This window comes from Juglans regia, chromosome 12 (assembly GCF_001411555.2).
Source record: "Juglans regia cultivar Chandler chromosome 12, Walnut 2.0, whole genome shotgun sequence".
In the NCBI taxonomy this organism is placed as follows: Eukaryota; Viridiplantae; Streptophyta; class Magnoliopsida; order Fagales; family Juglandaceae; genus Juglans; species Juglans regia.
The window spans coordinates 27,359,661-27,373,972 of NC_049912.1; the positions used below are offsets into that span (position 1 = coordinate 27,359,661).

Consider the following 14,312-nt stretch of genomic DNA (forward strand, 5'->3'; position numbering starts at 1 on the left):
TAAAGGAAAATACTTTAGCCATAAGGTAATTATACAAAATCAATCTTACAAATTAATGTAATTTGACGTGATTCATCAGAGTATAAATTTATTTTATTGTAAATTAGATCTAACAGATCAGATGAAATCACGTCAGTTTGTAAAATTATTTTATAGATGTAGCAAAACTCAAGAAAATGCATTGAATTTATTATACAAATTAGGAGTAATATTAGTCTATTAGATGCACTTATATGCTATGCAAATATTGCGTATCCTCTTAAGAAAAAAAGGACATATCATTTAAAAAATAAAATTTAATAGGTCATGACTCGAGTTAATATTACTTAATGATTAATGGAACTTATAAAAAAAATGATCAATGGAAAAAGCTATTGGAGCTACCGCTGTAATTTTTTATTTTTATCTTTTATTTTTTTATTTAATAATTAAGAAAGTATATTTTAATAATATTATAATTTATTTTAAATATATATATTTAAAAGTGTTAAAAAAATACATTAAAAAAAAAAAAAAACACTAACATAACTAACGGTAGCGCTGGAAGAGGTGGTTGTAGAGCCACCCATGATTAATATGCTGCGCAAGAAATAAGAATGCATTATCGGACAGTGACCGAAACTGAGGGAGAAATCACGCGCAAGCATATACCAAAAGTTCGAAACTGCAAAATCCTCGCGTTGAAACGCCCCCCCCCCCCCGGAGCTTCGATTCCATTTCCCTCTTTCCTTCTATACCCTTTCTTTGATCTCGTCCTCTTTAAGTGATTGATTGGCAATATTATCAGGGAAATCGGTATCGGGAACCGGGCGAAACTCATATCGCATTCATTGAATGATTGATTTGTCGGTTTAAGTTTTAATTTTAGATTTTGGTTGATAACAAAGTTCTGATGAACCTTTCTGAGCTTTCAATTTTATGTGAATGAGACTGGATGTTCGTCGAAATGAGCTCGCAGAGGCATCACGTGACGGTTTGGGAACTCGTCGAGGAGGGCAAGAAGCGGTTTGTGGTCCTGATCATATGCGTCGCCGGATTGTCATACCTCATGTCCTGTAAGTTTTTTTGCCCCACTTTTATTCCGCTGAAAAATATTTTTTTTATAAGTAATTTCGCTGAAAAATATGATCATGTTTTGTACTTTCTCAGTTGATATTTTTTGAGTCGGTTATAGGAGCATTATTTTTTCTTTTTTGTCATAGTTTTAGGTTAAGTTTGTTATTTGATTCTATGTGTCCGTTGCTATCGGTTACTTCGGAGGCTTGCTTTCTGACTCTCTGCTGTGTTTCGATGAGTTTGGTAATGAACATTGGAATAAGGAATGGACAACGATTCCTCTTCTTCTGTCAGAATCTTTGTTAGTGGCTCGTAAGTCGTGTTTCCTTACAATTGTGAGCATCATGTGTATTACGCATGCTCAAGTACCCAAAAAAGTATATTGAGGTTATGAAGAACTCAATGCGAGTTTCAGCATGTGCTTGGTGCATTGGAAGTGATAAATATTTTGGATGAAGGCTCCATGGTTACTTGATAGATGTTTCACCATGTGCTTAAGATGCCTGTCAAGTTTCTCCCTCATTTGGGAGATTAATCTTTCATGCATCATTTGTCGAGTATGAGCTTCATGTTTTCTCTTGCATTGGTATGAATTGTTGTTATTGTTCTTATACCAGTGACAAGCTCCTCAGTTTGGGTCAACTTGCCTGCTGCTGCCTCCTTAATTATTGGCTTGCGTTATATATCTTTGGATTTCGACATGCGGAGAAAAGCTGCAGCATACAACAGCAATCCATCCTCAGCAAATGCTCTTCCTCCAAAGATTCCTCTTGAATTACCTAAAAATGTTGAAAACTCTGAATGGAGAAGCAAAGTGGATTCTCCTGTTGTTGAGGATGCAATAGATCACTTCACAAGACATCTGGTTTCTGAGTGGGTTACAGATTTCTGGTACTCTCGCTTGACACCTGATAAAGAGGGTCCGGAGGAACTGTTGAACATCGTGAATGGGGTTCTTGGGGAAATTTCTGCACGAACGAGGAATATAAATTTAATTGATCTACTGACAAGGTTTTAGTTCCCAAGATGGCCCCACGCCATTTCTCCCTGATTTTTTATGGTTTCCTTTTATTTAGAAGCTGATTAACCGGGGAACTAATTTTCCAAGAATGGTGCAGGGACCTTATTAATCTTGTTTGCATTCACTTGGAGCTTTTTCGTGCAACTCAAGTGAAGATTGAAAAGCAACATTCAGGATCGCTAACAATCGAACACCGAGAAATATTGCTAAGACACATCCTGGCTAACGAGAACAAATTGCACCCTGCTCTGTTTTCGCCTGAAGCTGAGCACAAGGTTGTTTACTTTCTTCTTTGCTCTGGGAATTATGCTGAACTCTGTGAATTTGTAGGTTGTACCTGGAAATATAAATAATATGGTTTCTTGACCTTATGTTCTTTCAAACTCGAATTGTGGTTACAGTGCTTTCTCTACCCTTTGTTCCCAGGTTTTGCAGCATCTGATGGATGGTCTTATTTCTTCTACATTCAAGCCTGAAGATCTGGAGTGCCTTCTCTTCCGATATATAGCCAGAGAGCTTCTAGCTAGTGCAGTAATGCGACCTGTCCTAAACCTAGCAAGTCCGAGGTATTTGTTGCTTCCCTATTTGCTTATTTATATTGTTACATCAACTTTCTTTTTTTCATCAATTTATTTATTTATTTTTTGCAGGTTTATGAATGAAAGAATTGAATCCTTAGTCCTTAATATGAGCAAAGCAAAAAAGGGGGCTTTGACAGTAGAAGGGGCATCTCAGACTAGATCAGATGAGCGTTCAAGGATTTCATCTGACTATTTTTCTAGATTCTTGGATCCTACTGTTACTGGTGTTGAACTTGTGCCGTTAAAAAATAATCAGTCTAGAACAACTGCTAATGCATCATCAACAGATCAAGACTATAGAAAGAAGGAAGGTGAAAATCGGGTAATTGAGCAAGTATCACAAGCAGGGAAGTCCGTTAAAGTGGATCGCTCAAAGGCAATATCCAAATCGGAAGAGAACAACACTGTAACCAAGGTTAATCACTCTGATAGTACTGCTGTTCACTTTGGATGTACTGATCAGCTTTCTGTAGAAAGCTTATCATTCCCAACAAATCGGAACATATCGAGTCACTCTTCATTTATTTCATTTAAAGAAGATGAAAAGCACAACATCACGCATTTGGAGGAGGTTGAATCAGGGAGCAGTACTTCTTATACATCAGAAGATGAAGAAACTAGCAATGTAACAGGCCTTGATTCTCCTGGAACTAAAGTATGGGATGGTAGAGGTAACAGAAATCTGGCTCTTTCTCACATTCATCACCCACTTGAGAATTCTGAAGGCCTTATAGCAAAGAAGACTGGTAAAGGGCATATTCACTATCAAAGATTAGTTAGAACCCCATCTGGTCGTAAAAGGTCTAGACTAAGCAGTCATAAAACACACATTTGGCAGGAGGTTGAGAGAACAAGCTTCTTGTCTGGTGATGGACAGGATTTACTTAGTTCTGCCAAAGGATATGCAAATGCTGAGGACTCTAGCGATGACTGTGAGAATGAAAATTTGGGTAGAGTTCAAAGCGGAGCAGCTGCTTCTTCATCTGTGCTTCCTATACCAGAAAGTCGTAGTTTTACTGTCAGTTCTCTGCAAGATACGCTAGCGGTGGCTTCATTTTTTAAGTTGAGATGTGAGGTACTTACCATAAAGCTCTGTAATTTCCTTTATTTCAGCATGCTTAATTTTTAATTTTCTAATAATGCTGATATGCGTAAAGAATGGTAGTTCATTTGCTGTTGCAGGTATTGGGTGCAAACATTGTGAAGAGTTGCTCAAAAACATTTGCTGTGTATTCAATATCTGTTGCAGATGTAGATAATAACAGTTGGTCAATCAAAAGAAGGTGCCAGGATTTTGCAATAAACATTCTGGTTTTATCCTTCATTGATGTATTCTGTGATTTTCTGACAAGTCAACCATGTATCATGTTATATAAATTATGGCTTCTGTAAGTCGACTTCTTTGATTTTTTTTTCCTTCTAAAAACATTACAGGTTTCGTCACTTTGAGGAGCTACATCGGCGTTTGAAAGAGTTTCCAGAGTATAATCTTCATTTGCCACCAAAGCGTTTTCTATCAACAGGTTTAGATGTACCTATCATTCAAGAAAGGTGTAAATTGCTTGACAAGTATTTAAAGGTCAAGCATTGAATCTCACTTTTCTTATCTTTTAGAGTATGAAAGTTAACTCTTTAGAAGAACTATCTATTGTTTGAGATGTATTGGAATATCAACCTTGTTTTTCTGGTCTTTCTTTTCTTCTTGTGATGTATAAGTTTGTGCCTCATCTCTTACTGCTAGTTCTTCCAGAATCTAGTCTGTTTACTCGGTCTTTTTTTTTTTTTTGGGTGGGGGGAGGGGGGAATGATTATCATCCGCTCGACATATAATAATGTCCCGCCCTTTAGCGATGGGAACACCCAAGGCCAACTTTTCCACTCATTGTGGTTATACTCATACCTTCAGCAATAACAACTAGACTTGGAATTTGAGTTCAGCTTACCTATGAGAAAAAAAACTCTGGTTTATGCTTTACTAGCTATTTTTATCTCCCTATGCTGGCTAATAATACCGTTGTCTGTTGTTTCTATCATTCGTCTTCTTGTTCTTCAGAATCTTATGCAGCTTCCAAGAATTTCAGGATCAATTGAAGTTTGGGATTTTCTCAGTGTTGACTCCCAGGTTCTGTATATTCTTCTCCTCTTTGACTTAATTTTTTTTCCTTTGGTTGGAAGAGGGGTGAGTTTTGGATCTCTGCTTCTTTGAGGAGAAATTTTATTGATAATTTTTAAATTGCAGACTTATCTATTCTCGAATTCTTTTTCTATAATTGAAACTTTGTCAGGTATATCATTTTTAATACAACATGCTGAATTTAGGTCATATCTTTTGATTCCTTTCCTTATCATGACTCATCCTATCTCTTCATATCTGTTGGGAGCTTTCTAGTTGACCTAGAGGATAAGCCATCTGAAAAGAGTAAAAAGCTTCCAAAGTTTCTTGGACCTACGATCGTGAGAGAAGATTTAGGCACTGAAAATAAGGAGTCCATGTTCCTGATGAAGAATAATGTTGTGACAGATGGGAGATCAAATGCAAAAGGCATGTCTCATTCTCCTGTGAAACTTCTTTGTAAAGAATTTCATGTCATTTGTTAATTCTGATGTGATTCAGATACTCGGCCACAAAACTATGCATCTTCTCCCTCAAGCTTGGAGAACACTGTAAAAGGAAGAGATGATAATGGTTCATCTGAGTCGCTTCATGATGCTGCTGCTGACCCATTCCTTCCTACAGAGGTTAGCTCTAATTGTTTTCTTTGGAACCATTAAATAAACCAATTTCTTGTTCTGTGCTGGGTGATGCTTTCTTTAACAAAAATTTATCATTTCTGAGGTAATATATCATGTTTGTAATACCCATTTATTCTCCACAGTGGGTGCCGACAAATTTAAGTGTCCCCATATTAGATTTGGTAGATGTCATCTTCCAACTTCAAGATGGTGGATGGATCAGGTATTAAATATGCTTTTGCTTGTTAAGGTTAACAAAATCCCATCTTGATTTGATCAGTTGAATAACTTCTGCTGAACACTTATTATATTGTGTTAATAACAGGCGAAAGGCATTTTGGGTGGCCAAACAGATACTACAACTAGGAATGGGTGATGCCTTTGATGATTGGTTAATAGAGAAAATCCAGCTTCTGCGTAAGGGATCTGTTATTGCTTCAGGGATCAGGCAGGTTGAGAAGGTAACCTTTGATGCCGTTAAAGTATCTAGTTTGGATTCTAGGCTTAAGCCGGTGTGAAGTGTATTTTTGCAATCTGTAATTTGATCTGTTGGTGATGAACGATTAGATACAAGTTTGAATTTAAGTATCTGCATTGATTAAGATTAGTAGAAGGTCTATGACTGATGTGGGCTTCCATGCTTCCATAATATCAAATAGATTCTCTGGCCCGATGGAATATTCATAACCAAGCATCCAAAGCATCGACCACCACCACCTGTTAACCCATCTCAGAATACACCTCTTGACCGACAACATTCAGGGGTATCTCCACCTATACTCACTTGTGAGCAACAACAGGAGGCAGATCGGCGTGCAAAGTTTGTTTATGAGCTAATGATTGGTAAGATCATCCGTATAGCATGTTCCCTGTTATTTTCTATTTTAACACCACATACAAATACCCGTCACTTATCCTGGAAATTCGATAGCTTTATCTTCTTCTTTTTTTTTTTTTTGGAATCTAGACAATGCTCCGGCTGCCATCATAGGTCTTGTTGGTCGTAAAGAGTATGAACAGTGTGCAAAGGATCTCTATTTCTTCATTCAGGTAATTTTGATCTCAGAAGGTTGAAAATTCTCTCTCGAACCATTTAATAAGCTAATTTTTGTTCACTGACCAACGTCTATGGATTGTTTTCGTCTGGCTTTGTCACTTGCTTTTGGTTTTGTATCAATCAAATTTGTACATCTTCAGTTAGAAAAAATGTGCCGAGCAAATAGATGATGGGACAAGCATTTAGGTTGCCTCTACATTGGATCATTCGCTCCTATTCTGCAATTAATTGGAATTACCATGCTGTAATACTCCCAGGGCATAAAGGATGCATGGGATTTTACTGGAAAAAACTGTCAGAAAATGTGAGATATGTGTTGTAAACATGCACAATTTTGTCAATGTCCTTTTCACAGTACCGTTTCTCTGTAATCAATACATCTCCATTCAGATAATTTGATCAGCAGATAGTCTTGCCGAAGCATCAGTTTTCTTAGGACCTTGAGAATTAGGTCTGTGGAGATGGGTGTGTCTCAAAGTATAAACTACTTGGGGCATTAGGAATGGTACAAAAATAGAATCGCTATCCTTTTGGATCAGAGGGCAACATTTGAATCTTCTTGCAAATCCCGTGTTTCCCTAGTAATTGCGTTTTAGGGAAATAATTAAGTTAAACAAAAAAATTAGTATGCCAAGAGTCTTTATTCTTGGGATGGTGGATGGTAACTGGTAAGTGGCTTCCTGGACTTAGCTGACCCCCTGTCCCCCACCTTTTTCAAGAAGTATTTATTGTTTTAGGAAAGTTAGATTGGAACATATTTGTTTTGGTTTGGCATAAGATAGATTGTAGCAATCTTGTATGCCGTAACGTTTCCACAAATATTGATTCTGGATTAAGGTATTATTTTAGTTGTGTGGTAATGACTTTTTTTTTCCTCTCTTGTGCAGTCACCGGTTTGTTTGAAGCAACTCGCTTTTGACCTTCTCGAGCTGCTGCTTTTGTCCGCATTTCCGGAGTTAGATTATGTTTTCAAGCAGTTGCAAGAAGAAAGACATAAATATGTTGAATCTAAGGGAAATTAATGGAAATTTCAGATCTCTCTCCCCCCCCTCCCTCCCCAATGTAGCCATGATATTAGTACAAACATATCTTTTAGAAAGCTATCCTTGTATCACAAAATTTCAGGAAAATTTGGTTGTCTCGGTGTGGGACTTAGTACGGTCCATCTATCAGGGGAGCCCACACAGATAGCGGGAGGAGTCTCACCGGACTTCACGAGTCACACCCCTCTTTCCAATCAGCAATGGCAGGGGTTCCAAATCCGTAAGTGAGGCTGCAATATTCTTCATCAACAAGCAGAGTGATATCTCCTCAAGACCTTGTTTCAGATAAAACTTCACTTATTCAAATAAACGGAGACTGTTATGATATAGCACTGAGAAATTGAGGTTGTTTAATGGGCTCAGCCGCTCGGGTATTTTTCCAGAAAAACAAAAGAGAGGGGAGATATATTAAAAAGCATATATATTTTTTTCAAGTCAGAGGGGAGGAGTACATTTGATTTGAGACGAATCACAGATTCACCAGAGGTCAAGGACTAAAGAGGAAAATTATGTTTCACATACAAACTGGAAACAGCTTGCTGAGGTGGGTGGCAATTATGATTTTATGGGTCAGGTTATTGTTAATGTTGTCATATTATTATACGTATACCATATCGGCTGTTCTTTTTGCATTAACTTGCTTAACAAATTCATCATGTTAATAAGTTGACTCGACCATGACTTATTTTTACTCATTTTAACGTCTTTGGTATAAATGGATTGAATTAACTCAGCTAGATTCACGTCAATTTGACAAACAACAAATATTCATAAACATTAACTAACAAATAGACATCAACATTATAAGTTAATAAAACTAGTTATTTGCATGGACACAGGGCTTTGTTTTTCTCAATGACATGCAACTTGATTAAACTGGATATATGCAAATTAGTTGCGAGTTAAACAAGTTGAAAAACAACTGATACTGAACACATTTACTTTTGGCAACCCTGAGCTTGAAAAACACAACTCCTCGCCATTCGCCAAATTATGAAGCAAATCTTTCGTTTTTAGTAAAAGAAATGCCTTGTAATTTCAGGCACCAGGTGAATTCCGAACATGACCAAACCCTCTAGAACTCAGAAAAAGAAGAAACCAAACACCCAAAGGTTGAATTAAGAAACTACTTCGGCAGCAGCTCACATGGTATCTTATCAGTCCATGTAATCCCCACCAACAGTAGCTTCCACCATTCTAGTCATTTCCTCTAAGAAATTAGACTGGATATTTCACCATCAAATTGATTAATAATTGCAGCAGCTATAATAGAACTATACGATAGCATCGAAATGCATTCCATAAGCTTATCAGAACAGAAAGAAAAGCATTCCATAAGACATCTAATTTGCAAGACAAAATGATAGATACCTCTCTTAATCCTCCTAGACATGTCAACCAAAACAAAATTCAGACTTCACTGAAATAGGATGTAATCAAAGATGAAACATCTATAGGATTGTCCATTCTTGTCCAAAATTAAAGGAGGCTTCGTACTAAGCAAAATCAAAACAACTCGTTCATTAAAAAGATTATAACACCTACCCATCAAATATTGCTTTTATCACGATAATCAGTCACAACGCACAAAACTCCATCTAAAAAAATGTAACTTGGTGTGCCCAAATTACAATCAAGAACACTCTCCAATAATGCCTTAAGCAGTAGAAGCTGATCCCTTCTTCCTTGGTGCCGCTTGAGTACCTAAAAAATACACAAACAAAAGATCAACACACGAAAAATCATAACCTACTAATGGGGCAAATAAAACCAAATGACTCAAGATAAAGGGAAAATTAGCATACCCTCTCTGAAGCCGCTCTTGAATCTGCGGGGCACATGGCGGAGGTACCTCATTCTTCCAGTTCCAGTAGTCTTCCTTCGGATCGCCTTCACACTCCAGTTATCTAAATCAAACGAGATAACCAAAAAAAGCATCATTATTGCCCAAAAACCAACAAAAAATATCTTTACCAAAAAAAAAAAACATTATTTTCAGTGAAACCGAAGAAGAAACAACATAATCCCCAATTCCTCCTCTACTTCGCACACACGAAAAACCTAAAATCTCATTTCAGTCAGCGAACATTCACAAATTAATCAATTGATCAATAACATAATGACCAAAGAACAGAATTTCATTTAACTCAAGCTACAGCCAACAGCAATGAAAAAAACAGACCAACAACAACGGCAACCCAATACGTTAAATTCACCGTAGACACGAACCCACAAGAACAGATGAATCAGTAACAATTCTAAACAATCCATATAAAACAAAAATCCAAACAGATACAAATATATACTTATGTCTAAGAGAGAGGGGCATACATGTCCTCTTGCGGGCGGCAGGGTAGGCACAGGCGGAGCAGCGACTCTTCTGAAGATGGAAGCTGCGGCGGCCACACCTAACGCACAGGGTGTGGGTCTTGTTCCTCCTCTTTCCAAAGCTCCCCGTTCCCTTTCCCTATATACATATATATTCATACACGAATCATAACATATACAGATTCCTTTGTGTGTATAGGTCAACATTTAATTAGATCCAGGGAAATGGCTTACCATTGGAGCCGATGCAGATGCAGAACCCTAGCAGAGTGAGAGGAGGTCTGTTTAGGCTAAAGGACCATGGGGCTACGAAGAGGAGAGTATTTATATGAGTTCTTTAGGGTTTTTTAGGGCAATTGGGTTGGTGGTGAACCTGAGCGGCATGTTGTGGTCAGATTTGTGTTTGTGTTTGGGCCGAAGATGGGCCTTAGGTATTGATAGGCTGGGCCTGAATGTCCCGAGAGTTTGTTTGTGGAGACCAAAGTGAATTCATATAAACGACGTGTCGTTTTAAGTGGGAAATTAGGAGTGGGCGTGGTGAGAATAGGCATGAACTTCAACCCATTCTGTCGATAGAATTAATTCTTCCAAGGCATTTTATTTCTTTTGCTGCGACATTACAGGTTCCAATCTGCTGAAAAGACAACACTAGTCATTTTCTCATTGAAAAACTCCAATGACATTTCCTTGGCTGTTACAACATCCTCGTTACAAAACAAACAACACAAGTATAAAATCTGATTTTATTGGTTCACCAAGATGGCAGGATTAATTGCAGAACCAACGTACTGATTATGCAGCTGAGACTGCTAAGCCCTCTTACCAGTTCGAGTTTTGCTTGCAGCCCTGGAAGACAGGCTATAGGCTATACACGAGCTTAGCTAACTTTGCGGGTTGAGTTTCTAAGATCCGGTGGAAATTACACGCTATATATGATCGAATGAGACAGACCCTTTAGATCTTTCAGTGAAATCATGTATGAGGTTGGTGGGAGGTATTTAACATAGCAACTGTGAGAAAGTGACTTGACTATATATAGGGGAAATGGATTGGACCTTATCCTTTGTATCAAACAGCTCTTGTACCAGCCTCATTAGCTTCGGGACCATCAAACTCTTTTCTTCAATGCAATGAGTAATTTTCACCTACCTACAACCCTTATACAAGAGATCATGATCAATTAAAGGTCCTGATCATCCCTTGAAAAGTGTGTTAATCTTGGAATATTAATTTTGCTAATTGAAAAGGATGATTTTTAATTTGCTAGCTCCAAGAGGAGGTTCTAGTATAGTACAACAGTGTATACTACCATTGGACCGTTTGGTTTTTGGTCCCATGGTCTAAAGATCAATGTTGTATAATGATAATTACGTAGTGGTTGGAGGGTTGAAAGCAAGGATTTATGCTTTTGCCGACCCACTACCTTTTACCTTTGCATCTTAATGAATGCCACAGCACTTTAGACAACTACATTCAAACAAAACAACTCATAATTTAGTTTTATAATGTCTTTTGGACGCATAGAATCAATCCACTTCGTGTGTTCTCATTTAAGCACTGTTTGAAGGACGGACTCCCTGTGCCGGCTGAAGGCTTGTAACGCTCTGGCCCTGTGATTTGTGATTAAATAGTCAAAAAGCTCATGAGGGTTTAGAGAGAGAGACAAAGAGAATATAGAAGGGCACGGACAAAAAGATAGAAGAAGCCAAAAACAGAAGACAATGTTCTCTCTGGACTCCATTGCCTTTTTCTCTTGGGTACCCAAAGAAACATGAACTGTGTATCTTCCTGATGTTGATGCTGGAAGAAAAATCAGGAGAAGAAAGCAAGCACCCAAACAGATCGGAGTTGCATCTTTTCTTGCAGACACTGAGCAATAAATTAAGAAGCCTACGTACAAATAACACCTCAGTGCGAGAAAATGCTGCTTAGAGAAACCATTCGCAAAACCAAGATCCTCTTTTGCAATACTCTCCAAAAATTCAAGTCTTTATTCTTTGACAGATATCAAAAGCTTCCCAAGCTCCCTTCCTTCAATCCCTGGACTCGTGGCAGCCCCAACCGAAAAGATTATCAAAAAGATCAATTCTACATGAGTTTCTTTGATGAATTGGAGGCCAATCTAGACAAGGTGAAGGAGAGTTACAGCAGTAGTATAATGGCTTCAAAAGAGCCCAGGAAGGGTACTGAAAATGCACGTAGTGGAAACTTCGTGAAGTTGGCAAAGCAAAGTCCAACTGCCAAGAGCAAACAGCAGGAAAAAGAGAAGAAAACCAATAAAGAACGTTCCCAAATAGGCAAGAGGGAAGAGTCATGCTCGAAGAAAACGAATGGAGGAGAAGGCCATGGATTAACAGCACAAAAGATGAAAGATTTGGAGATGATGGAGGCAGGAGATGTAGAACAAGTGCTGGACGTAGAAGAGGCGCTCCACTACTATTCTCGCCTCACAAGTCCTGTTTATCTAGATCTTGTCGACAAGTTCTTCATGGACATTTACTCTCAACAATTCGAAGAGGAGAGACTTGGCTCCAATATTAGGTTCTAGATGACTATACGATCTAGTCATGACTCATTCACTGTGTACTCGGATCTGTTTTTGTGTTTTTCTTTTTAATATCGTTTTATTTTCTTTCATTTCCTTCTGCATGTATCGTGTTCTTGGGTTTCCAGCTCTGTTGACAATATTTCTTAATAAATCAAACTTTATTGCCATTTGCTTGAGTTTGTCTTGTTGCCGGCGCTGGCTGGACAAAATAAATATTTCATGAAGTGAAGTGAGAGTTATTCCACTTGTCATTTAAATGAAATATAATCTCGTGTATTTTCACGATTGTTAAATGAATCGAACTCGAATCAAGTTCAGACACACAAGCTGCTCTGTCGTCTGCTTTCATATTTCCATAACTCATGAACATAACATACTATTAAATCATCGTCTTTTTAGCATTGTTCTGTTCCCTGCAAACGACGAAGGCGTCCTCATGTCTTTGGTAAAGCTTGCGCTGCAGAATACCCCAGGCAGAGGCATGCCCAACAGCTTGTAATCCCTTTTTTTTTTTATAAGTAAAAGATCAATATTATATATATGAGTGAAATAAGTATAGCCCATGTACACAGGAAGTATACGAAAGAACACCTAATTACATTCTACGTGCGATAGATTAAAGACAAAAAATCATGAACATTGCCCCCTGCAATACAATGGCGGAAAGCCAAGACAATAATGTGTGAAACAAATATTTCTTCAACTCGGCCAGTGTGCGTTCCTTATCTTCAAAGCAGCGCGCATTCCTTTCCGTCCAAATACACCACATGATGCACGACGGAATCATCTTCCATACCATTGCCACTTGATGACAACAGTGCATCTTCCTCCAACAACCCAACAGATCCATCACTCTCATAGGCATAACCCAAGCTAAATCAACCCTTTAAAAAATCTCATCCCACAATGCCCTTGCTACCTCACAATGTAGTAAGAGATGGTTCACCGATTCTCCATTCTTTCTACACATGTAGCACCAGTCCATGACTACACATCTTTTTTTTCTCAAGTTATCCGTGGTCAATATCTTCTCAAGGATGGCGCTCCAAACAAAAAAAGCTACTCTAGAAGGCACACGAGACCTCTATATATTCTTCCAGGAAAACGGAGTATTATCTTGAAATGTCAAGATGTTATAATATGCCTTCACCGTGCATAACTTGTGATTGTTAGATCTCCATTTCAAACGATCATGTTGTGCTATAGGGATCCGTGTAGAATATAGTAATCTGAAAAAATCTGCAACAATAGATAATTCCCAGTCATGTAAATCTCTACTAAAAAGAATGTTCCACTGATACGAGCCATGAGAAAATAGTCGCACTTCCGCTACTGACGCCTCCTTATTAACTGCAATACGATATAGTGCCGGAAAAGCTCTTTCCAAAGTTTGATCTCCACACCACATGTCCCGTAAAAAACTTATTCGATTGCCCTCACCAATTACAAAACATATTTGATTTGCGAAGCATGGCCACCCCTTCCTTATAAACTTCCATAAACCCACACCGTATCCCCCTCTTATTTCGTTGGAACACCACCCTCCCCTAGCGACGCCATATCTAGCATCAACAGTTTCCTTCCACAATGCTCCCTCCTCCAAGTAATATCTCCAAAACTATTTTTCCAATAAAACTTTATTAAAGTTCTCAAGTTACACACTCCCAAACCTCCATTCACAACTGAGACACAAACTGTTTTCCATCTGACCAGATGAAATTTCTTCTCCTCCCCCATGCCTCCCCATAAGAATGCCCTAAAAAGTTTCTCCATCCTATTTACCACCCCTGCAGGCATAGGAAATAAGGATAGAAAGTATGTGGGAAGGTTAGTGAGTGTACTCTTAATAAGAGTGAGGCGACCCCCTTTTGATAAATATACTCGTTTCCATCCAGCCAACCTTTTCTCTATCTTCTCCATCACCCCATCCCAAATGGCTCTATTC

General features: G+C 38.2%; 3 protein-coding genes across 4 annotated transcripts; 2 read left to right on the forward strand and 1 right to left on the reverse strand.

The window, feature by feature from the left end:
• The first annotated feature begins 603 nt into the window (after positions 1–603).
• LOC109006116 lies at positions 604–7,911 on the forward strand. 2 transcript variants are annotated; one of them, XM_018985293.2, is made up of 16 exons: positions 604–1,055; positions 1,674–2,067; positions 2,175–2,352; positions 2,504–2,643; positions 2,728–3,728; positions 3,824–3,941; positions 4,093–4,237; positions 4,712–4,780; positions 4,898–4,943; positions 5,048–5,200; positions 5,273–5,397; positions 5,535–5,614; positions 5,717–5,852; positions 6,051–6,234; positions 6,359–6,441; positions 7,336–7,911. In XM_018985293.2, the coding sequence occupies exons 1-16, from the start codon at positions 935–937 to the stop codon at positions 7,468–7,470; spliced, it is 3,108 nt and encodes a 1,035-aa protein (XP_018840838.2). In that variant the 5' UTR covers positions 604–934; the 3' UTR covers positions 7,471–7,911. The 2 variants fall into 2 exon arrangements, with proteins under 2 accessions (XP_018840838.2, XP_018840839.2); XM_018985294.2 differs by having other exon boundaries at positions 605–1,055; positions 2,728–3,733; positions 3,841–3,941.
• Positions 7,912–8,838: 927 nt separating this feature from the next.
• LOC109006118 (60S ribosomal protein L37-3) lies at positions 8,839–10,186 on the reverse strand. The gene is made up of 4 exons (XM_018985295.2): positions 10,054–10,186; positions 9,823–9,958; positions 9,297–9,398; positions 8,839–9,195 (listed from the first exon to the last, which is right to left on the reverse strand). Exons 1-4 carry the CDS (start codon positions 10,054–10,056, stop codon positions 9,149–9,151), a joined length of 288 nt encoding a protein of 95 aa, XP_018840840.1. The 5' UTR covers positions 10,057–10,186; the 3' UTR covers positions 8,839–9,148.
• A 1,271-nt stretch (positions 10,187–11,457) lies between these two features.
• Positions 11,458–12,551, forward strand: LOC109006101. Its single transcript, XM_018985267.2, has one exon. The coding sequence runs from the start codon at positions 11,741–11,743 to the stop codon at positions 12,365–12,367; it is 627 nt and encodes a 208-aa protein (XP_018840812.1). The 5' UTR covers positions 11,458–11,740; the 3' UTR covers positions 12,368–12,551.
• Positions 12,552–14,312: the final 1,761 nt, after the last annotated feature.